The sequence below is a fragment of the Podarcis muralis genome, chromosome 10, assembly GCF_964188315.1.
Source record: "Podarcis muralis chromosome 10, rPodMur119.hap1.1, whole genome shotgun sequence".
Taxonomy (NCBI): domain Eukaryota; kingdom Metazoa; phylum Chordata; class Lepidosauria; order Squamata; family Lacertidae; genus Podarcis; species Podarcis muralis.
In genome coordinates, this window is record NC_135664.1 from 75772187 (window position 1) to 75797318 (window position 25132).

At 43.7% G+C, this 25132-nt stretch overlaps 2 protein-coding genes across 2 annotated transcripts in view; both read right to left on the bottom strand.

The window, feature by feature from the left end:
* The window catches only part of LOC114589936 (uncharacterized), a 70479-nt gene extending 64060 nt beyond the window's left edge, over positions 1 to 6419 (bottom strand). The window contains 1 exon segment of the mRNA XM_077935634.1: positions 6229 to 6419. The gene's annotated coding sequence lies outside the window, so the exon portion shown is untranslated.
* Positions 6420 to 9813: 3394 nt separating this feature from the next.
* Positions 9814 to 25132, bottom strand: part of LOC114604882 (uncharacterized) — a 35190-nt gene continuing 19871 nt past the window's right edge. Inside the window, 2 exon segments of the mRNA XM_077935573.1 lie at positions 9814 to 11550; positions 16954 to 25076. Of these exon segments, the coding sequence (XP_077791699.1) occupies positions 23407 to 25076 (1670 nt within the window). The 3' untranslated portion in view covers positions 9814 to 11550; positions 16954 to 23406.

Below are 25132 nucleotides of genomic sequence, written 5' to 3' on the forward strand. Positions count from 1 at the left end.
TATTTAAAGATATTCCAATAAGACTGCTGAAACGAAGAGAGACTTATAAACCATTGGTGCAACTGCTTAAGAAAAATAAGATCGACTTCAGATGGGAGTTCCCAGAAGGAGTCTCGTTTTTCTATAAAGGGGTCAAAAGAAGATTGAGTAGTCCGGAAGAGATAGGGAAATTCACAAGGAGATATAAAGAGCTTCAAGTAGAGGAGGAAGAGGTTGAAGGGGCAGTAGGAGGACTAAATTTAAGGGAGGAATTTGAATCAAGAGAAGAAGAGGAACAGGTAGAGAGAGAATCAGAAGAAGAGGAAGAAGACGAGGGAAGAGAAGAGATAGAAAGACTATAAGGTAAACTCAAAGCCAAATAGTGACAAGAAAAATGGCGTTAAGACTATGGAACTGGAATGTGAATGGGATGAACGATAAGAGAAAACGGAATAGGATTGAACATATGTTAAAAAAGAAAAATTTAGATATTATATGTCTACAAGAAACCCACGTGATTAAAAAACATAGGAAAATTTTAATAAATAAAAGGTTGGGAAATGAATTTGTATCCTCGGATAAAGAGAAAAAAAGAGGTGTTGTACTTTACATTAAAAATAAAATTGAATCTCACCAATTATTTAAGGATGAAGAAGGTAGAATTATAATGGTTCAAATTAAGTGGCAAGGTGAAAAGTTGATAATTGTTGGGATCTACTCACCAAATGGGAATAAGAGGGAATTCTTTAGATTGATGGAGGAGAAATTACTTGAATATATGGACCAAAAAATTATAATAATGGGGGATATGAACGGGGTGGTTTCATTAGAGATGGATAGACTGAGGAAAACGAAAAATAAGGAAGGAAAACTGCCTAAAACGTTCTTTGAAATGACGAAGAACTGTAACTTAGTAGATATTTGGAGGCTCAGACATCCCTTGGAGAAGCAATTCACATACCACTCAGAACCAAATCAAACAATGTCAAGAATAGATCAAATATGGGTATCAAAGGAGTTAACTCCTAGAATTCAAAAAATAGAAATACAGGCTAAGGTGATCTCAGACCACAACCCAATAGAAATGGAGTTAAAAGGCTTTGAAGAGCGAACCTTCAGGTGGAGGTTGAATGACAACATATGGGACGATCAAAAATTTGTAGAAAAAGCACAAAAAAACTTATCTAATTACTTTAGAGACAATATGGATAAGGGGACAAAAATGAGTGTGGTATGGGATGCAAGTAAGGCGGTGATGAGGGGCCTTTGTATCCAACAGAATGCATGGAAAAGAAATAACAAAGAAAAAAAGACAAAGGAGATTTTGGAACAGATCATGAGTAAGGAACAAAAACTGATCAAAAAACCCAATAACGAGAAGATAATACAGGAAATAAAGATTCTCCAAACCCAGTTTGCGATGCTAATAAATAAAGAGGTCGAGTGGAACATTAAAAGGTTAAGACAAAAAAATTTCGAGTTTGCTAATAAATCAGGGAAATGGCTTGCTTGGCAAGTTAAGAGGAGAAAAGAACAAAACACAATCAGCAAAATTGAAGTGAATGGAGAAGAAATAACAGATCCGAAAGGAATTAGGAAAGGATTCGTCGACTTTTATAAACAATTATATAGGAATAAAGAAAGGAACAACAAGAAGAAAATAGAAAGGTATTTGAAAGAGAAGATGGTGAAGAAGATCCCAACAGATCAAAAAGAACAGTTGAATGCACCAATTTGCAAAGAAGAAGTAGAAGAAATCATAAAAGAACTAAAAAGAGGGAAAGCACCGGGCCCGGATGGGTTCACCTCAAGTTACTATAAAGAAATGAAAGATACGTTGACGACCCCGTTAATTAAAGTTATGAACAATATCTTAAAAGAAAAGGATATCCCAGGGACATGGAAAGAGGCATTTATCACAATAATACCAAAACAGGATTCGGATTTGACCCAAATTAAGAACTACAGACCTATATCGCTTTTAAATACAGACTATAAAATCTTTACAGGAATCTTAGCAAAGAGATTAAAAAAGATATTAGTGAAAATTATACATAAAGACCAACAAGGCTTCCTACCGGGCAGGCAATTAAGGAATAATATAAGAAATATAGTCAATGTTATAGAGTACCTGTCCGATAGGTATGACAAACCAGCAAGTTTAATATTCATAGACGCGGAGAAAGCCTTCGATAATGTGATCTGGGAATTTATGTTGAGAAATTTGGAGGTTATGGAGGTGGGTCAAGAATTCTTTAATGGTATTGAAGCAATATACACAGAACAGAAGGCAAGGTTAATTATAAATAACATCATCACTGAAGATATAAAAATATCCAAAGGAACAAGGCAGGGTTGTCCGCTTTCGCCATTGTTGTTTATAGTGGTCCTGGAAGTTCTATTAAATGCCATAAGACAAAATAAGCAAATTAAAGGGGTGACATTAGGTATTAATGAATACAAAGTAAAGGCCTTTGCGGATGATGTGGTGGTGACTTTGGAAGAACCGACAGAAAGTACAAAAGAAATTTTGGAAGAGATGGAACAATTTGGGAAATTATCAGGATTCAGATTGAATAAGACGAAGACTAAAATGATAGTGAAAAATATGGACCAAGATAAAATTGAAATACTAAAGCAACAAACGGAAATTGAGGTAGTTAAAAAGATTAAGTATTTGGGAATTTGGCTCTCAGATAAGAATATAGATTTATACCAATATAACTACATTCCTATGTGGAAAGAAATAAAGAAAGATTTGGAGGTCTGGAATAGACTGAAACTAACACTATGGGGAAGAATATCAATGGTAAAAATGATGGTGCTACCTAAGTTGTTATTTTTATTCCAAACTTTACCCATATTAAAGGGTACAAAATCTTTTGGGGAATGGCAAAAGGTGATATCAAGATATGTCTGGGAAGGAAAGAAGCCCAGAATTAAATTTAAGTTATTGACAGACACAAAGGAGAGAGGAGGCTTCGGTCTTCCAGACATGAGATTGTATTACGAGGCAGCATGCCTATGTTGGCTGAAAGATTGGGTAAAATTGGAAGATAAAGAACTACTAGACTTGGAAGGGTTTAATAACAAATTCGGGTGGCACGCATACCTATGGTGTGATAAAAAGAGGCAACATAAGGGATTTGGGGACCATATCTTTAGAGGAGCATTAATAGAAGTTTGGGATAGATATAAAAACATACTAGAACCAAAAGTCCCACATTGGCTATCCCCGTTAGAAATAATGTGTGTTAAGAAAATCAACATGAGAGGAAAGTGGGGAACATATGGAGGAATGGTCATCAATGAAGGAGGGAAGTGGAAAATGAAGCCGTATGACCAAGTCAAAACGTTAACATATGACTGGCTACATTACTTCCAAATTAACGAAATGTTTAAAAAAGAGCTGAAGGAAAGGGGGTATGTAGAAAAAGAATCAATCTTTCAAAAAGAGATAATAAATAGTGAATTTAAAAATCTATCAAAAATGTATAAAATAATGTTAGAATGGTATACGAAGGATGAGGAGGTGAAGTCGGTGATGGTGCAATGGGCAAAGGATTTGGGATACAATATTCAACTGGAGGATTGGGAAAGGCTGTGGAAAGAGAATATAAAATTTACTGCCTGTATGACATTGAAAGAAAACATGATGAAAATGCTCTACAGATGGTATTTATCTCCTGTGAGACTGGCAAAGATGTACAGAGTAGATAACAAATGCTGGAAATGTAAACTTAAAGAAGGCACATTCTTCCACCAGTGGTGGGAGTGTAAGAAAGTTAAAAGCTTCTGGGAAGAGATCTATAACGAGATGAAAAAGATATTGAGGTATACCTTTGTGAAGAGACCAGAGGCTTTCTTATTAGGTATTGTAGGGAAGGACATCAGAAGGAAAGATCATAAACTTTTCCAGTATGCTGCAACAGCTGCCAGAATGGTATTGGCTCAGAGGTGGAAGCAGGAGGAAATTCCAAAGGTAGAGGAATGGAGAGCAAAATTAATAGAGTATGCAGAATTGGATAGATTAACAGGGAAGATTAGATATAAAAAAGATCAAAAATTTATAAAGGACTGGGAGAAATTTACGTGTTATCTGGAAAATAATTATGGTGTAAATACAACGCTGGCGGGGTTTAAAGAGGCTTTGTAAAGAACTAATGAATATTGTTTACTAAAAATATAGGAGGAAAGGAGGTGTAAATGGCAATATGGAAGAATGGAATGTGTATCAAAAGAATAACTATGAAAGAATGTCAGCAACGTTGAAGGAAGTCGAAAAGGGGTATGATTTGTTGTAAAATGGATAAAATGTATAATGAGTTGGATTTAATAAAAGCATTAAAATAAAAAATAAAAAAAAAAAAGAAAATGGGTCCTTTGACTGGGAAGATGACACGCAGCGTAAATTAATAATGCAGAGTTTTAAAGAATAAAAGCTTTACTGAATTAAAATAAGCTTCTTCATAAACAACATGGTTCCAAACAGTTTGACTGAGATTGCATACAGACTCTGCTCAGGGCTAAGACAGACAGACTCTTGCTCAAATCTTACAGAGAGCACAAAGTGGAACTGGCTACTACGTCAGAATGACTCCACAGTTAGCAGTTAAGCCTGAATAAATTGAGGAGGCCCAAATGACTGTGCTGTCCCTGCACTTCCCAGCCTGCTTGGCTGCTTCTGCTCTCATGTGTCTTTGTCACGTGACAAAAGATTCATGCAGTCGCTGTCATCGGATGCTGATGGTTTGTATCTCAGCTTGTCAGTCACTCTGACACTGCCTACAAAGAATAAGAGGAACAGAAATGCTTTTGAGGTGCAACTTCTGTATCAATCCTGAGAGCCATTCCATGGACTCTGCACCCGTTTCTGATGACAGGTGTACATTATCCTCATCCTCAAGAAAGGACAATTAAAGATGGAAGCCTGAGAGAGAGGAAAAGGCTTCTGGCTGCTTCCTGGGTGGGATTGCGGAAACCAAGAGCCGCTTCTGAGAAGGCCTCTCCCCTCCCCTCTTGTCACGGCTAAAAATTGGCCGCTGTTTCTTTACTGCTTAAAAAGCTGCGGGTTGTATATATAGAGTGAGAAATGTTAGTTTGGTGTTGGGTTGGTTGGTTGGTGAAAGCTGGCAGTGTTGATGTGTGTAACCTGAAACTGTTCTTAACCTGAAACTGTTCCATTCGTAACCTGAAACTGTTCTTAACCTGAAGCACCACTTTAGCTAATGGGGCCTCCTGCTGCCACCGCACCGCCAGAGCAAGATTTCTGTTTTCATCCTGAAGCAAAGTTCTTAACCTGAAGCACTATTTCTGGGTTAGCAGAGTCTGTAACCTGAAGCGTCTGTAACCTGAAGCGTCTGTAACCTGAAGCATATGTAACCCGAGGTACCACTGTAAAAGCAGAAAGGATGCTCTTCTCGTGGACTCTTCTATGCTGACAAGGGTCCAAGGACCAGGCTGAGGCCACAAAGGGAGGCCAGAACCTTCTCTTTTCTTTTTACAAATACTGACATCTCTTCCTCTGGACTTCCTCTCCTCTCCAGGGGACCAGTGGTTGGACTGGGCAGAATGGCTGTGTCTGGACAGGGCAGGGGCTTATGGAGCAGGAAGAGGATGGAGATTGCAGGAAGGAAGGGGGACAGGACCCCCCACTTTCCAGGGATCCCTCTCTGGTCGCCTTGAAGGGGGGGTCGATTACTGGGCGGGAGAGAGAGGCCAAGGCTGTTCCACCAGAGATGGAGACGCGATATCTCCCCCCCCCCCGCCGCCGCCAATGTTGCCCTTCGCTGCCCCAGGGATGCTCCTCTCCCCCCCCCCAATTTCCTTGACCCCCTGCCTCTCTCCTGAGTCTCCCCTGCATCCAGAGGCTCCCTTGGCTCTGCTCACCCCACACCCTGAGCCCCCATCTCTCCAGCCGGAGGCGCCCCCCCCCAAAGACAAGCAGGGGAGGGGCAGGGGGGTCTCTATCCCTCCTGCCCGTTAACCCTTTCGTGGCCCAACTCTCTCTGCGCGGAGCCCCCAGCGCTCCGGGGATGCCTGCGCAGGGAACACGGGGCGATGGGGTCCTCATTGGGACTCCCTGGGTAGGGGTCCCATGCCCGCCCCCGCCAAGGCGCCTAAGGGGCCGAGAAAAGCTCCCTTCGCAGCAGGCGTGCCGTGATCCAGGCCCCACGGAAGGCGCTTGGGGGAGCTGGAGGGGTCTCTGGGTCCTTTCCCCCCCTCTCCGCCCCCCCGCGACCCCTTTACCTCTTTCTCCTCGCTCCCGATTCTCCTTTCCTGCAACATCCACGGGGGGGGGGGGGTCCCCTGCCTCCTCCCTCCCCTTTCAGAAAGCGCCCCCCACCCCGAGCTACGGGGCAGAGCAGCAATCCGGAGTGGAAGCTCCACTTCCGGGAGAAGGTTGGGAGGGGGGCTCCCCGCCCCACATTTCTGGAGCAGAAACCGGATTGGAGGAGGAGGAGGAGGAGCAATGTATTGGGGGCGGGATCTGGGATTGTGTGGGCGGGATGAGAGAAGGGTGTGCCGGGAGGGGAGGGAAAGTGTTGAGCGGGTGCGGGGGGGAGAAGGAGGAGTAGAACCCCCCCCCCCCCGGTCTTCCTTCTGGGGATCAGGAGAGGGGGGAGGGGCTGATCCCGACAATCCAACAGCGAAGTCACAAAATGAGTTCTGCATGGAAATCAGATCAGACTCCGAGTTCGTGTTTTGGCAACATGACAGGTCTGTCCATCGGGATGCCTGAGGATTCCTGCTCGCTGCCTTTTCCTGGCCAGCCTGAGAGATCACTGGAAAGGGAGGATTTCTTGACTCCAGAATCCATCATCGCAGACCCCTTTCATTCAGGCCTAGAGATCTGCTCTTTGGACCAGTCTGCTTGGATCATGTGGATCACCAATGGATCATATGAATCATCACTGGATCATCCATGATGTTATACCCATCTCACGTGGGGGGGGGGCTCAGGATGAATCTCCTGCCACGTGACTGGGGGAGTCTGGGGGCTGACGGGGGTCAGAGAGGGCTGCTGTTTTGCTCTCCTTACTATTTCAGCTCAGGTTTTACTGAAATGGGTGGATTCATTGAGGAAACGGGGCTACGTTGCAAAGAGGCAAATGTGTCTACTTTCTTACCACCCAGTGAGTTGTGTTGCAAAGGCCATTTGCAGAAAGGCTCCTATTGTATCACCTGCGGCTACATGCCGGAGTTTTGGTCTTTTTGCGGAAATGTGCCTGTGTAAATGCACTCATCCCCGTGCATTTATAATGGCATGCCATTAAATCCCATGAGATGTGCAAACTGGCTGCTTTTGGAAGCACCACTCTGCAGCCCTGCCTGATGCATGCTTACTTAGGAGTAACCCCTACGTGGTTCAAAGGGATTTGCCATTCCATCTGATGCACGTTTACTCAGAAGTAAGTCCCCATAGTCGCCTTTGGCTGGACTTGACCAGGGGTCCTTTACCTTGGGTAACAAGGGCCAGGAGGGGCCAGCCCCAGCCCCTGCTGGCTGGTCACATCTTCCACACCAAGAAACTGGGCAGAGCCTTTAGGAGTCTCTGTCTGAACCTGCTGCTCTTCTCCCTGGCACCGCCATCTCCACGCAGGTGCCCCCGAGGCAGATTGGCCTGCAGTTCCCCTCAGTGCCAGCCGGCACAGTGCCTGCACTCAGAAAACCTGGAGGGCACCGGCTGAAGTCTGGGAGCCCTCAGTGCCAATGCGCAGCTGCTTTGCTTTTCCTTAGCCTGGCGGACATCAGCACAGCACCCTACAGGGGGGTGGTCTCTTGTTCAGATGCCCTCCCTGGGGAAGAGTCATTGGCCACAGGAAAGTGTGCCAGGAGGGGCCATTGAGAGGTCAGTCTGGCACAGCCAGTGGGGAGAGTGCCTTCCTTGGGTGGGGTGGGGGGAGCTTGGATGGCCCCCTGCCTGTGATGCTTAGCTGAGATTACTACTATGCTGGGGGTTCAACTAGATGACTCAGGAGGGCCCTCCCTACTTTACAGTTCGAAGCCCCCGCACTGCCCCCTCCACACCACCCAGATGGGACTCTCTTGTCCAACCCCACAAGGCCATTCCTCTGTCTGGACGGGGAGGGGGAGATAAGGTTCGCCAGCACTGTAGCCCCTAACTTTCAAGCTGGGGCAGAGATGCAGATGCTCCAGGGTCTGGGCTGGCCACAGGCCCCCATGGGCGTGGATGTTGAGCCTTTCTTTGGGAGGGGGGGTGTTACAGAAAAATCTAGGTGCGAGGCTGCTCAGTCCCCCAGCTCATCGGGCTGGCCCTGCGGGTCCCTGTGGAATAAAGGAAGGAGTCCAGCCAACCGGAGCAAATAAAGAGAGATTGCAAGGAGAGAGATAGCTAGGAACTCCAAAGGGACTTCTCCAAATGGAGTGAATGAGCCGAAAATACAGTTGATTGTCAATGAGATTAAAGTGATGCATGTTGGGACAAAAAAACCCTACGCCCGTTAATATTGTTACCGGAAAAATCTGAGGGCTCCCTTGGACAAAAAGTAAAGACACCAACCAGAGTAAATTGAAGCAAATCAGCAGCCTGTAGGCTTGGTCTTTATTGAAGAAAGACTGTTGCGACAGGGTGCTCCCCTCACTTGCAGGTGAGAGGAAAGACCCAGAAAAATAGTGTGCAAGGTCTTATCAAAACTTTTGAAAATTTCCCTCCTCTAGGTCAAGCCCACCCCCCAGAAACATAATGCATACATTACAGAAAGGAGGGGTTGAGGGAGGAGTTGGTGGTAACCTGAGTGTCTTGTCACCTGGCTGGTTCCTCCTTTCCCCCCTCCCCATGAATCACTTCCAGGAGACAAAGGGGAGTTTGCAGTTTCCTGCTCCCAGAGGGAAGATCTGATCATTGTCCTTTGTTTCAGTCCATGCTGAATCCACTCCCATATGCAAGTTCTTTGTGATCTTGATTGTCTTCTGTCTGGGATCATCAGGGTTGGCATAGCAACTGGGCAGGGCTCCTGCAGATGTGCTGAGACAGTGAAGTTTGTACAAACAGAATGATTGGGGTGGGGGGTTCCTGCTACAGTTCCCCCCTTCAGAGATAAGATTGCAAAGGTGGCTACTTTTCAATCCTTTTCTCCGCACAATTTAAGGTGGTAAATATTAACCTGCTATTCTCTGTCCAAGATGTGTGTGTCCATGTGAACCTGAAAGGGACTTGGATGTCATGCTTCTTAAGGATATTTGCATAGAAATATAATGGTGTAACAGTGCACATAGTTAGACATAGGATATCATGTAAAATTAATATTTTGTTGCTCAGTTACTTGTGGCATTCTAGTACCTTGGAAGAAATATTTTCTCGATAGTGGCGTATGCTTTACATTTAGCAGGAAGGTCCACTAATGACTGAAAAATGCAGTTTGTTTTGTCCCCCGCCATTCTTTTGTGTTCTCAGGTGTCAAGGTAGCTCTTCTGTGGTCTCACACCGGCCTGGTGTCACAGTAGTGGCAATCCCTGGTGAATCCACTTAGGGCTTTCATATTAACCATGTTGCATGGCACTCACCACAGCTGGCACAGGTTTGGGCACGTCCTGAGAGAAATGTCTTTGCCTTGGCCAGTCTATGGGATTTTATTATTATAGGCTCTGGTCTTGCAGTCATGGGAAGTTGCTCACTTGCACTTTAAGGACCAAAAAGCTAATTGCAGCCTGGATACACTTGCCCAATTCAAACTGAGTCCAATTTGAATTTATCTTGCCCCATGGTTGTGTTACGGAAAATCTGGGTGCGTAATTACCCTGCCACCCAGCTCGTCGGACTAAGTGCGCGGGTCCCTGCGGAGAAGAAAGGAGCTCAGTTGGACGCAGGAGCAAACTACGAAGATCCAAGTTTATTGCGCAACAGGTTCAAGACGAGATTGAACCCCGAGAATGGGGCGACATAAACTTTTAAAAGTTCCCTCCGTGTCCCAGAATACAGTGCACGAAACGTCATGAATACATTATGGGAAGGTTGGGTTTCACGAGTTACATCATGAATATATTTCACACGTCATGAATATATTAAAGAAAGGTGGGATTACATTAATTAACATTTGAGATAAGGGAGGGGGGAACATGCAGAGCGAGAGATATACATAGATAAACATTTATTGAGTACCGGTGGTGGCAAGACAATGGGCCAGAGATATGCATCATCTGCCACCTAATATTGCCCGGAGGAAGGGTTAGGCGAAACGATCTGACAGGATTAAGAAGTTCCTGTGTACGTGACCTGCCATTTCGGGGATTATGGAAGTAGGGGTAGCATCATGGAGTCCAAAGGGAACTGAGTTGAATGACACCAAGAGCGAAGAAATCGGAGTTACGGTTGATTTTATATCAATTTCCAAAGGTTTCAATGCTTTCTAACCCATTCCGTATTGTTAATCAAAAGCGGAAGCAGAATGGATACATTGTAACAAGAACGGATACATTGTAGCAAGATTTTGACAGTTTTACGAGGTCCCTGGTTTCGGATCCATTGTTCTCGCAGTGGGGGGCCGTCAGCAGCTTGTCAGGAGTGAAATGAGGCGTGCAGTAGCTCCCTGAGCTAGCTTCTGCAGGGCGAATGCATGGCTGTGATTGGCTAAAGCGCGGCTCAGTATAGTGAATGGGGATACAGTATGATACGGTCTACTCACGTTAGAAATAGGGCGAGAGGAAGGCATAAGAAAGATGGGGCTTATTTCGCCTGTATAAAGATAGGAAAGAGAGCCTTTTATTCATAAGGCAGGGGTATAGTGTGGTGCTTGTGTAATGGTGTGGGGGCTGAGGGTTCTAGGCAGAGCTGGGCACTGTCGAGGTCATCGCCTCAGGCCCCTTCAGGAAGCGGTGGGGAAGGTTGGGTACCCCCCCTTGCTCCTTCCGTATCAGTTGTCAACTTTTCAAACCAATCTGTTAATAGGGCACTTGTCCAAATAAGTCAATTTAACTCTATAAGGGATTATTCCTGCTAAACCAAAGCATATGCACCTTCATGTATCTTATCAGCTTCTCTTTGGTTAAGCAAGTTTTAGCACATTTTAAAATGGGTAGGGAAGTTGGCAGAGTGCCAGGTGGAACAATGAAATGTGGTTATAAATTTATCTAATTCTAAACATTGGACTACATAATAGCCTGGTCTGTTAAAAAGCATAAAATGTATGAGAATCCTCCACTGGGTTGTAAGGAATAAGACATTAAACATAAAAACAATTACACAGAAAAATAGCCCCCCCTTTGCGGAAATAACACATTGTCAGACACATTTCAACATTCCTACGTAATAACACATAATACAAAACAAAGTAATTAAATATCAGTTGCATATCTTGAGACAATTGTGATATTTTTTTACACATGTATCTTCTCAATGCTGGAGCACAGTCTTGAGGTTCAAAAGTGAGAAAATGTCCTTGCAATTCAACTCCTCCGCCCTTTGTCAGCCCCACTCCCCCGGCAGTCTATGTCCTTTGAAAGAGATAGTTGTGGCCACTTTGAAAACTTTGGTGTCTGTTGTTGTTGCAGGTCTTGTGGTGGCGAAACTCTTCACTGGGTCTGTAGTAGCACATTTGTAGAAGTGATATCCTGTAAGGGGCAGGGTTTTGGGGACAGAGTTAGAAAAGGGAAGGGGCGAAAGGCAAAAAAGGATGTCCTTCAGTTTCCGTGGGAAGCTGCAAATACCGTAAATTTCGCTCTATAACACGCAGATTTTTTCTCCTAAAAAGTAAGGTGAAATGTCTGTGCGTGTTATAGAGCGAATGTGTGGTCCCTGGATCTGACTCTCCAGAGCTAAGGGGCAAAATAGGCAAAAATAAGATCGGGGGGGCGGGCGGGCGGAGGGAAGGCGGAAGCTGTTGCTTTCCTGCATTCTGCCTCAGGGTCTTACTGCCCACCTGCCTCTGTTTGTTGCTGTGTTTGCTCAAACTCAACAAAGAGCAGGGAATCCCCTGCCCTCCTGGCAAGCAGAGGGTTAAGGAAATGATCGAGTCCTTCCGTGCAGGCTCCAGCCCACCACCTCCTCCTCTCCGTGCTCTAGGGACTCGCAGGCAGCCGAAAAACACGCAAGTGGGAGAGAGAGAGAGAGAGAGAGAGAGAGAGAGAGAGAGGGGGCTGGCTTGGGTGGGGTGGAGGGGACTTTTGCTTTACAATGGTAGGTTTCTCATTTCTTTTCCAAAAGCAGAGAGCCCTGCCCCCAGGCCCCCTCCAAATTACAGCTTCTCCAAGCAATGTACTGCTGGAGGGAGACAGTATGCTTGTTTGGAAGAGAAACCCTGCTTCCCTGCTCGTAAGTAACAGCAGGCTGGATTGCAGAGTGAGACATGGAAATCTCTGGATTTATATGCTGTATATCAAATATCTTAATCTATACTTTCTAACGCGGCAGGTAAATCAGAATCTCCTGAGCCAGGAGGATTACAGCATCTCTCCTCTCCCCTTCATTAAAAGCCTAATACTCTTCTTTGAAGAAGTATAACGTGAGAATGTTTTTTATATATATTTTTTAAAGTTCATTTCCTCATTGTGCGCTATACACTGATAATTGCTGCCACAATAACAATTGATTGAAAATGGAATTTAGTCCCCCCCCCCCATAGAGAGCTGTTCTTCAAACGTTTAGCCTTAATACAGTGGCTGATGTAATACCCTTCTAGGCATTTTATATAGGGACATTAAAATTGATTTTCTACATCTTGGCAGATGAAAAAAAGTGTGTTACATGCCCTATTGCCCAAAAGTGTGCAAGCACAGAGCAAAGGTTGCAGTGACAGAGGTGGCCAAAAAAGAAATACCGTAAATAAAAAAGAAATCATACTTCGTATATCCTGTCTGTTTTATCCTTAATAGGGACTTTTATAAGCATGGATCCACAGGATCTTTGCATTGGGTCACCCCAAATTCACCATCAGATAACATAGCATGTCCATGGCTACAGCCTGCACCAAAAAAATCACGCACCCACTGTTGCCTAGGGTCGCAGTGGTGCAAAAACGTGGTTACAAAGCATGGATCCACATGGATCCTCAGGATTTTTGCATTGGGCTACTCCAAACTCACTGTCAGATCACATGTCTGTGGCCACAGCATGAACCACAAAAATCATACATCCACTGTTTCGTTTAGAATATTTTTTTCTTGTTTTCCTCCTCTAAAAACTATGTGCGTGTTATGGTCTGGTGCGTGTTATAGAGCGAAAAATACGGTAATAAAAATCTTAGCGGAATAAGCATTTTATTCCTTTCAATATTATTATCACGTTTCCATATAATAACTGTTATTATCTGCTAAGTTTGTTTGCTTTCCTTCACTTTGGAGAGAAAGAGAACTGTAAAAAAATACAAGGTTAAAAGAATAATAAAACACACACACACACACACACACACACAGAATGACCTATGAGGAACGAAAAATAAATAAATGCTAAGACACACAATTTTAAGAAATCTGAAGTGACAATGAAAATAAAATAGTGTTTCTTGAACTAGCCAAAATGACAGAATTAATAAGAAATGCTCAGACAAAGGTAAACAAATACCATCCCACAAACAATGTTTGGTTGTGCTTCGATTAACTTCATAGACATCATGGAAAAACAGATAAAATAAATGAAAACAGATTATTTGTAACTTAAAAAGTGTCAAAGCCACAAAGAGATGGAAGTCACTAATATAGCAGGGATTCAGACTTGTTTCACAGAACAGAAAGAAAGTTGCTAATATGGCAGGGATTCAGACTTGTTTCACAGAACAGAAAGAAAGTTGCTGTGGGAGGGGGGGAAAAGGGACAAACACTTTGTTATCGGGGTTCACATATCCTGTTAAAAGGGGAAATTATTTCATGTGAGAAGCCTGTCAGGAAATGCTGTTCCTAAAATGCACACAAACAAAGTATGTGATTTAAATCCCATTGAGGGGGGCAATGATTTGATATTTACCTGTGGAAAGAATTTGGCATGTTAAGATTTGGAACCTGGAAAGCTCTTGACTTTTGATGGGCTAGTTTTTTTTTAGTTTTTTTAACCCTTTTGTCTTACGTAGCCCCTGGAGCAAAGACACATTAAGGGTGATTTCCCTCAATGGTTCTAAGTTTTTACACAAGGAAATTTGGATAAGTTTCTCCCTGCAGCCCAGGTCTTGTGGAAACCTCCTCTCTCCACCCTACAGTTCCTCCTCCTTCCTCTCTCTCTCTTTCTCTTTTTTTTTTGACTGATCTAGCCTCTGTGTATGTGCAGAGTTCATGTCTCAGCATACCTTTTATACTATTGAAAATGTTGCATCCTTTGGCTAAATTACCATTTGAATAAGGGAAGGGAAGGGTATGGAGTAGATTTTAAAAATAGGGTTAGATTTTTTTTTTAACAAAAGAGAGAAACTGAGTAATTCAAGTATTCAATCAAGTTAGCAATTGTAGCCCAAGCAAAAAGGACTGCTTCCTTTATGTATAGGAAAGGGCTAATATCCCTCTGGCTATTCGCGGAACAATGCCACGCCCTTATATATGGGGGAAATGGCCAGAGAGTCAGAATTCATAGGATTTTATTTTTTAAAAAAAATATTCTCAGTCATTTCAGCCTTACCATTTGCAGACAAAACAATTTTCCTGCCCTTTATTTACAGGATTGGTCAAGGCCCATATGTATTTGTATGTGCTTAAACTTTGAGTAGACTTTAAGTCTGATTTTTAAATAGTAGACAAAATGATAAACACTGTAATCATTCAAATGCTTGATATTACCAGTTGTGCTTCAAAACATCACAGCTTCACCTCTCACCTTTTGAAACTAAAGAGCAAAGCTAGGCTGAATTTCAACTCCATCACCACACCAGAATTTAAGAATTACCCTCCAATGCTTGCGGACACATGTCCTTCCACACAGTCACAAATTGGGAGAGTTGAAAGGGACCCTGGGGCCATCTAGTCCAACCCTCCAAAATATAGGGTTCACAGCAAGATTTCACAGCAAGATTTGTACTACCAAAGAGACACACACATACTTATGTACACAGGCACTACTGGGGAAGAGAGCACAATCAATGCTCCTATCATGTACTAAGGAAGAGGAAAATAAAAGTACCCAACTTTACACAGAACCCTTTTAGCAGATCTTGAGATAGTTTGAGTGAGTTTGCTTCCTTAGACTAAAGAATGCAAGTTCTTAGAGAAATTATCTTTAAAGGAAGATTGAAGTGAACATTTTTCCTAAGATAGGGAGAGGATCTCTTATAAGCAAAGTTAATTCAATTGATATCACAATCACAACTCACAAATAATTAAAACAGCCATAGATTTGATTTAAAAGGAATACAAAAGTGAACAATTTTTTCTGAACTTGCAGAGGAATAGTAAGCCTAATCTATGCCCCCCCCCTTGCAGTTTCCTTTAAAGGAAGCTTACTCGGGAGTAAATGTACTTGGCACAGAAGTAAGAAGGAGAAGAAAAGAGAGAGGGGGGAAAAAAACCTGAAAGAGACAGAATGAAACAAGGGGGGCATTTTCTAAGAAAAGAGGCCAGGAAGTCTTATAGAGACTGATATTTGGACTGGACTCATAGAATTTTGCTGGCCATGGAAGCCTCTACATTTAATAACAATTTTCTTAGAAAGAACACCATACTTTCATAGGCATGTGCTTAATGAAATACATACACTGCATTTTAGCCTGAGAGAGCAGTTGGCTCAACTAGGCTTTTGCAGCAGAAACATTAGTTTTTTTTCACAGCACATTTCAAAATACTGGAACAAAAGACTGGAACACGGATGTAGACTCACAAACTCAAAAGTTACAACAAAACATCATTTACCACTAGACTTAAAATCACCCTCCTCACTTAAACTAGAGGAAGGAGGTGGGGTAATCCTCCTTTCAGAACACAGGTAGCATGTATACAGGATTTTACCACTTGGGAGGAAAACTCTCTTTTAGAGCTTTTCTCAAATAACAAACATTTGCACACTTCATTCTCCATTTTGTCTTGTTTAAGATTGATAAGGCCCAACATGGCTTCCTTAGATTTAAAATTTTTGAAGCAAGCTTGCAATTTAAAACTATGTGCATTTAAGAACAGTCTGTGGATGCCAAGGCCAATGTAAATACAAACCCTTGAAATATTTCTAAATCTTTGAGTACATCTCTTATTCATTTATTAATTATTATTATTATTATTATTATTATTATTATTAACTAAGATCTCTAATGCGTGGGCTCTCAGGCTGGGCTGTTATTATATCTACTGCCTTCTGAGCACCATTAAGTTTACGGTTTCATGTTCTAGCTTTAGGTTATAGTTTAACAACACAAATTTGATGTTTTCAGCTCTCCCTAAGGGTTCACACCCTGATTTTGTTGAAGGATCCCCGAGGTGGCCGCTGTGCCCTGGGTTCCAGGTGGTGGGCCTAAGCCACCCACTAAAAGTTACAACGGTCTCGTACTTTGTACTTGAAAGACCATATTGCCCCTTTAATTTATTTTTTTCTCAACTGGAGATGCTGGAGGGGCATATTAGAATCCTCTCTGGGGCAAAAAGGCTTCATGGAAGCTTTGTTGCCAGGAGGAGTCCAGCTAGGGTGTTTAGTGAGCTCCCATTCTCTCATATGTTATTATTGGGCTTTTTTTTTCGTTAACGAAGTACGCTAAAGACAGAAAGAGTGGAAACACACACACAAGGGAGGAGGGGCAATGGGAAAGAAAGGGGGGACAGATAAAATATCCTTTCAGTACTCAAAGTACCCTTGACTAACACAATTCCTACTTATCTATAAACCACGAATTAATTTCTGGAAATCTCAAACCTGAACCTGAAACAAACCACGGGTCCCTCTGCCCGGAAACTCAAACCACGGGTCCCTCTGCCCGGAATTCCTTTACCTCAGCGCTGTTCACAAGACTAATCCTAGTGTGGGGCCCCAATTTCCCCATCTACCACCCACGACAGCCTCCTGCCTAGCCTTTGAGACTAAGTGTGCTGGTCCCAGGGGGAACAAGGTACTATTACCGTAGCCCAAGATCAGTCCAGAGTCTCTAGCAGGGTAGACGATCACTAGATGAGACGCGAGGTCCGAGACAGGGAGCCGGGCGGGGTAACAGGAACGATGGTAGGGCAGAAGCCGGAAGCCAGGCGAGGAACAGGAACACTGGTAGGGCAGCAGCAGGGATCCAGGCGAGGAACAGGAACACCGGAGAGTCAGAAACAGGAAGCCGGGCGAGGAACAGGCACACTGGGAGTGCAGATCAAGGACTGGGTAAAGCAGGTACTCCACAACGACGTTGCTCCCACAACCTGGGACCGGGCTGCCTGACCTTTATCTTCTTCTAAGGCCGGGGGCGGTCCCGGCCCCCAGAAGCCCCGCCTCTCTTGGCCTTAAGGTGAGCACTCCTGGGAGACACCAGTTCCCTTCGCCTCTCTGCCCTAAGCCTCTGCAGTTCAGGAGAGGCCGAAGGGTTACTGGGCCCCGGGGAAGGCTCACCTGTAGCCACTGAGTCTTCCAGCCCCTCTGGGGCCAGAATGGTTTCACCTGGTGCCTGCTCTTGAGTTTCCTCAGCATCTAGGCCTTGCCCCAGTTCAGCCGGCCCTGAAGGCGGGGACTCCTGTGCCGGCTGGGATTCCTCTGGATCACTCTCAGACTCGGAATCCCAGGCCATCACACTAAGTTTGGAGTCCCCTACTGAACGCTTGCACAATGCAGTGCCAGATCGGGGTCCGAGAAAACAACCAAGGTTTGAAAGGAAGCAAATGACCTTGCGTTGAAATACTTTTGAAAAGACGCCACCGGACGACTCCGAGGGAAGGACGTCAGAGAAGTAACAAAGGGCCACGCTTTCCCGGACCAATTCCAAGACGGAAAATGGGGGAGAAAAGGAGAGAGAGAGATTAAGACATTCCTAGACGACTCCGAGAGGTAACGTCGGAAAACAGTAAAAGTACCATGATTTTCCCGGTCACACACCGAAAAAAGAAAATCGGGGGAGAAAAGGGAAAGTTTTAGACGTTCCTAGACGACTCCTAGAGGTAACGTCAGACAGAAAAGTTCCGCGATTTCCCTGGCCACTTTCCGAAGGGGAAAATCGGGGGAGAAAAGGAGAGAGCTTAAAAACGTTCACGGCCAACTCCGAAGGGTAACGTCAGAAATGAAAGAAGGAAAGTCTGGCTGTCGTGGGGACGTTACTTTTCCACCCCCCTCCCAATGTATTTACTTCAAACCATACTCACGTTCGAAGATGTCCCCCGGGGATCCCGGGATCCTTTCCCCTTAGCCGGCTTGACCTTGCCTTTGCTTCCCCTGGTTGAGCTTTTGGTGACGATTGATTACCGCCCACAAAGAGGAGGCAGGGAGAGGAAGAAGGATCCCTGGGCTAAGGTTGCCCAGTGGCGCCCGATCCCCTCTATCTCCCCCCTCACCTTTACAGGAGAACCAAGTGTCCCTGAGCACGGTCGCCAACTGTTACCGGAAAAATCTGAGGGCTCCCTTGGACAAAAATAAAGCACCAACCAGAGCAAATTGAAGCAAATCAGCAGCCTGTAGGCCTGGTCTTTATTGAAGAAAGACTGTTGCGACAGGGTGCTCCCCTCACTTGCAGGTGAGAGGAAAGACCCAGAAAAATATTGTGCAAGGTTTTATAAAAACTTTTGAAAATTTCCCTCCTCTAGGTCAAGCCCACCCCCAGAAACATCATGCATACATTACAGAAAGGAGGGGTTGAGGGAGGAGTTGGTGGTAACCTAAGTGTCTTGTCACCTGGCTGGTTCCTCCTTTCCCCCCTCCCCATGAGTCACTTCCAGGAGACAAAGGGGAGTTTGCAGTTTCCTGCTCCCAGAGGGAAGATCTTATCATTGTCCTTTGTTTCAGTCCATGCTGAATCCACTCCCATATGCAAGTTCTTTGTGATCTTGATTGTCTTCTGTCTGGGATCATCAGGGTTGGCATAGCAACTGGGCAGGGCTCCTGCAGATGTGCTGAGACAGTGAAGTTTGTACAAACAGAATGATTGGGGTGGGGGGGTTCCTGCTACAATATAATGTACAGGCTCATGGGTCTGAATTGGATTTCTCTGTGTGCTCTGGGCCAGACCCTGATGTTGGGAAAGATGGAGGGCACAAGGAGAAGGGGACGACAGAGATTGAGATGGTTGGATGGTGTTCTTGAGGCTAGCGGCATGTCCATGGGGTCACGAAGAGTCGGATACAACTAAACGACTAAACAACAACAACAAGTGTGCTCTGGGAGACCAGGGGAGAGGGGAGCTGGTCACAGCAGGAGGGGGAGTCTCCCTGGATGCTTCAGCAGCCGGCCTCCTCTGGGTCTCCTGGCCCCCTCCTCTCCCCTCTCTGAGCCTAAACTGCTCTCTGCCCCAGCCTCTTCCTGCTCACCAAACCCTGTTTCCTCCTCAGCTTGCAACACCTCCCCTCCCATTCTGCTCCCTTTCCTCCCTCTTTCTGCTCACTGCCATCCCACCACAAGTCCCCAGGATCTAAGCCTTCTTCCCTTGTAGGTCCCCCAACTGGTGCCTCCCCCCCCCCGCACCCAGCGGTTCCATGACAGCAAAAGCAGAAACAACAGTAAAATCAGTATGATAGCAGTATGAACTGTGGGCCTCTGGTAGGAAAACTCCCTAGCAGCATGACTGAATAAAAACTTCTGGGACTATGGGAAAATACTACCTTCCCCAAACCCCAGAATAAGGAGGAGCTCTGGGGTTGCCCCATAGGGTTCAAGAGTGAAGATGGGCCCATCAGGAGACTTCCCTGGTCCCTGCAGCCCCTCCGTTCCCCTCTTGCAATTAGGCTTGGGGGGAAATCACCCATTAACTTACAGTATTATCAGTTTTCTTCAGAATGCTTAGGAGGCAGGGATGAAGTTTGGGTGAAGAATCAGTGCTTGGAGATCATGCGGTGGGGGGATGACAGAGTTTGGTGCAAAAACCGTCTTGCATGCTTGAGTAGAGCAACTCCAGGACATGGGCCAAGTAGCAGCAGGGAAGGGGCCACGTGCAGAGCAAGTCCCACACTGAGGTCAAAAACACTCACAGAGAGGCAGCAGGACTTCTTCAGTAATAGTTTACTGAGCTTTCAAAGCATACAGTTCTCACTGGGTCCCCAGTGAGGCACAAAACGTAGCTCCTGAGAGCAAATCCAGTTTCAGCAATATTAAAATACAGCACACAGGATATCCAAGTCAGGCACACAAACCGGCAGAAGGGAGCAAGGGAGGAAAGAGGCTGGAAGGACACAGGGCAATGGATGTGTGTCTTTCGCTTCCTGTCATCTGGGAGGGAAGTCAGCAACTCGAAATCTGCAGGGGCTTCACGAAGAAAAGCTTTCTGCCGGCTGCTTCCAGGCAAATGAGCATCCCAGAAATCCAGATTCACCAACTCCCCCTCACTATCAAAAGGTACCTTACATCTAAAATTATACTCACTAGAGTGAGATGTTACCTTCATTATTTCATTACTATACAGTTTTACATATAAAGAGCAGAACCTCAAATACATGACATGCTTTTAAGATGGATTTCCTGCTGAGTTCATTGCTGTGAACAAAAGAGTGGACTCTGAAAGGAACATGTCCCACACTCCATACATCTAAATGGGTTCTCCCCTCTGAGTCCTTAGATGTTCCTTAAACACTCCATTATAACTAAAGCACTTTCTGCAATCTTTCCCTTTAAACAGCTTCTCCTCTTTGAGGGTTGATGGGTTTGTAGGGTGTCAACTGTTAAAGTTCTTCCTGTCCATGAGTCTGTGGATGTAGGACTTCCACTAGGACTGAACCTCTGTCTACTTGACATTTATATGGTTTCTCTCATGTGGGAGTCTGTCGACGTAAATCAAGGGTTCCACTCGGACTGAAGCTCCTTCCAAACTCCATACATTTAAATGGTTTCTCCCCTGTGTGAGTCCGCTGATGTCTTCTAAGGCTTGCATTGAAACTGAAGCTCTTTGTATTGATGGAAGAGATTCATAAAGACCAAGCGGGCTTTCTCCCGGGAAGACACTTGTCTGATAATTTGAGGAACGTAATTGATATTTTGGAAAAACTAGAAGTGAATATAAACACTAAAGCAGTTCTGATATTTGTGGATGCGGAGAAAGCTTTTGACAATATCTCTTGGAGTTTCATGAAGAAGAACCTACAGGGGATGGGGGTAGGCCAAGGTTTTGAAAATGGTATAGGTGCAATATATTCTGAACAAAAGGCTAAATTAATTGTAAATAATGTGGTGACGGAAGAATTTACGATAGAAAAAGGGACACGACAGGGGTGCCCAATCTCCCCACTGCTTTTCATATCGGTCCTGGAGGTTCTGCTGAATATGATTAGAAGGGACCGGTTGGTTAAAGGTATACAGGTCGGAGCCAAACAGTACAAACTGAGAGCATTTGCAGATGACTTAGTATTGACGTTACAGGAGCCAGAATCTAGTACTAAAAGGGTTTTAGAATTAATTCAAGAATTTGGTCAAGTGGCAGGATTTAAACTGAACAAGCTAAAAACTAAGGTTTTAGAGAAAAATTTAACACCGATTGAAAGAGAGAGGTTTCAGAATGAGAGAGGCCTGACTGTGGTTAAGAAAGTGAAATACTTGGGGATTAATATGACAGCCAAAAATGGGAACTTATTTAAAGATAATTATGAAAAATGTTGGATAGAAGTGAAAAAAGATTTAGAAATTTGGTCAAATTTGAAGCTTTCAATGTTGCGTCGTATTGCAGTGATAAAAATGAATGTATTGCCTGGAATGTTGTTTTTGTTTCAGACATTGCAAATTGTGGACAAGATGGACTGTTTCAAGAAGTGGCAGAGAGATATCTCTAGATTTGTCTGGCAGGGCAAGAAGCCCAGAATAAAATTTAAGATAATAACTGATGCAAAGGAAAGAGGTGGATTTGCCCCGCCAGACTTTAAACTTTACTATGAATCAGCAGCTTTTTACTGGTTGAAAGAATGGCTACTTCTTGAAAATACAAACATTTTGGATCCAGAAGGCTTTAACAACGTATTTGGATGGCATGCATATTTATGGTATGATAAGGTCAAAGCACATAAAGCATTCAAAAATCATATTGTCAGGAAAGCATTGTTTAATGTTTGGATAAGATACAAGGATTTATTGGAAAATAAAACCCCAAGGTGGTTGTCACCGATGGAAGCGAAAGCTCTGAAAAGGCTCAATATGGAGGCCAAATGGCCGAAATATTGGGAAATTTTGGAACAAGAAGGAGATAGACTGAAACTGCAGAGTTTTGAGAAATTAAAAAACAAAGTGTGAGACTGGCTTCATTATTATCAGATAATGGAGGCATATAATTTGGATAAGAAAATTGGCTTCCAGGTGGAAACATCAAAATTAGAAACAGAACTGTTAGAACCCAAACTAAGATTTTGTCAAAGATGTATAACTTGCTGTTGAAATGGAATACTCAGGATGAAACTGTGAAATCTGCTATAATTAAATGGGCACAAGATGTTGGACATAATATTATGTTTGCTGACTGGGAACAGTTATGGACCACAGGTATGACGTTTACGGCATGTAATGCCCTAAGAGAGAATATTATGAAAATGATATACAGGTGGTACATGACCCCAGTCAAGCTTGCAAAAATTTATCATTTGCCCAATAATAAATGCTGGAAATGTAAAGAAACTGAAGGTACATTCTTTCACCTTTGGTGGACGTGCCCAAGGATTAAGGTCTTCTGGGAAATGATATATAATGAACTGAAAAAGGTATTTAAATATACCTTCTTGAAGAAACCAGAGGCCTTTCTTCTGGGCATTGTCGGCCAATTGGTGTCAAAGAAGGACAGAACTTTTTTTATATACGCTACAACAGCAGCAAGAATACTCATTGCAAAGTATTGGAAGACACAAGAACTACCCACTTTGGAAGAATGGCAGATGAAGGTGATGGACTATATGGAACTGGCAGAAATGACTAGCAGAATCCGAGACCAGGGAGAAGAGTCGGTGGAAGAAGATTGGAAGAAATTTAAAGACTATCTACAGAAATATTGTAAAATTAATGAATGAAAGAATGATGTTGGATAGCAATTAAGGGTTCCCAGCTGTAATGCTTTAAGAGAATATGAAAAAAGGGTTATAAATGGGTTAAAATCTAATGGTAAGGATTTGCTGAACCAATGAATTGAAGCCGAATACAGAAAAGGGAGGTATGAGGAGGTCCGGGAAATAAGCTAAAGGAAAATAAGTAATAGAAAATAGGTGTGTTTTTAACTGTTTTTATTTTGTATTTTTCTTTTTCTTTTTCATTTTTACTGTAATATTTCAAAAAATCTTAATATATATATATATATATATATATATATAGAAAAGAAACTGAAGCTCTTTCCACATTCCATACATTTAAATGTTTTCTCCCCTGTGTGAATCCGTTGATGTGTTTTAAAGTTTCCATTTCGACTGAAGCTCTTTGCGCACTCAATGCATTTAAATGGTTTCACCCTTTATGAGTCCGTTGATGTTTTCTAAGGTTTCCAATCTGAATGAAGCTCTTTCCACAGTCCACACATTTATATGGTTTCTCCCCTGTGTAAATCCGTTGATGTGTTTTAAGGTCTCCATTCTGACTGAAGCTCTTTCCGCACTCAATGCATTTAAATGGTTTTCCCCCTGTGTGAGCCAGTTGATGTCTTCTAAGGCTTGCATTGAAACGGAAGCTCTTTCCACATTCCATGTATTAAATGGATTCTCCCCTTTGTGAGTCTGCTGGTGTAATTTAAGGTTTCCTTTTTGACTGAAGCTCTTCCCGCATGCCATACATTCATATGGTTTTCCCCTGCCTGTGTGAGTCCTTTGATGTGATCTAAGGCCTGCATAGAAACTGAAGCTCTTTCCACACTCCATACATTTATATGGTTTCTCCCCTGTGTGAATCCGTTGATGTTGTCTAAGGTTTCCACTATCACTAAAGCTCTTTCCGCACTCCCTACATTTAAAAGGTTTCTCCCCTGTATGCGTCCATTGATGCAACTTGTGGTTTCCAATCTGACTGAAGCTCTTTCCACACTCCATACATTTATATGGTTTTTCACCCGTGTGAGTCCGTTGATGTATTCTAAGTCTATCACTCTGACTGAAGCTCTTTCCACACTCCATACATTTATATGGTTTCTCCCCTGTGTGAGTCTGGTGATGTCTATTGAGGTGTCCACTCTGACTGAAGCTCTTTCCACACTCCATACATTTATATGGTTTCTCCCCTGTGTGAGTCTGGTGATGTTGATTGAGGTGTCTACTCTGACTGAAGCTCTTTCCACACTCCATACATTGAAATGGTTTTTCACCCGTGTGAGTCCGTTGATGTGAACTTAAGTGTCCACTCCGACAGAAGCTTTTCCCACACTCCATACATTGAAATGGCTTCTCCCCTGTGTGAATCCGTTGATGTTTTCTAAGGTCTCCACTGTGACTGAAGCTCTTTCCGCACTCTATACATTTATATGGTTTCTCCCCTGTGTGAATCCGTTGATGTTTTCTAAGGTCTCCACTATCACTGAAGCTCTTTCCGCACTCTATACATTTATATGGTTTCTCCCCTGTGTGAGTCCGTTGATGCATATTGCACTGCCCACTCTGAATGAAGCTCTTTCCACACTCCATACATTTATATGGTTTTTCACCAGTGTGACTTCGCTGGTGTAATTTAAGTTCTGTATTCCGCCTGAAGCTCTTCCCACACTCCATGCATTTAAAAGGTTTTTCACCTGTGTGAATCCGAAGGTGTGAACTTAACTGTCCACTCCGACAGAAGCTTTTTCCACACTCCATACATTGAAATGGTTTCTCCCCTGAGTGAATCCGTTGATGTTTTCTAAGGTCTCCACTCCAACGAAAGCTCTTTCCGCACTCTATACATTTATATGGTTTCTCCCCTGTGTGAATCCGTTGATGTTTTCTAAGGTCTCTACTATCACTAAAGCTCTTTCCGCACTCTATACATTTATATGGTTTCTCCCCTGTGTGAGTCCGTAGATGTGAACTTAAGTGTCCACTCTGACGGAAGCTTTTCCCGCACTCCATGCATTTAAATGGTTTTTCCCCTGTGTGAGTCCGCTGATGTATATTGAGGAATCCTCTCTGACTGAAGTTCTTCCACACTCCCTGCATTGTAATCCTTTCTTGTCCATGTAAATCCGCTGATGTGTTCTAAGTT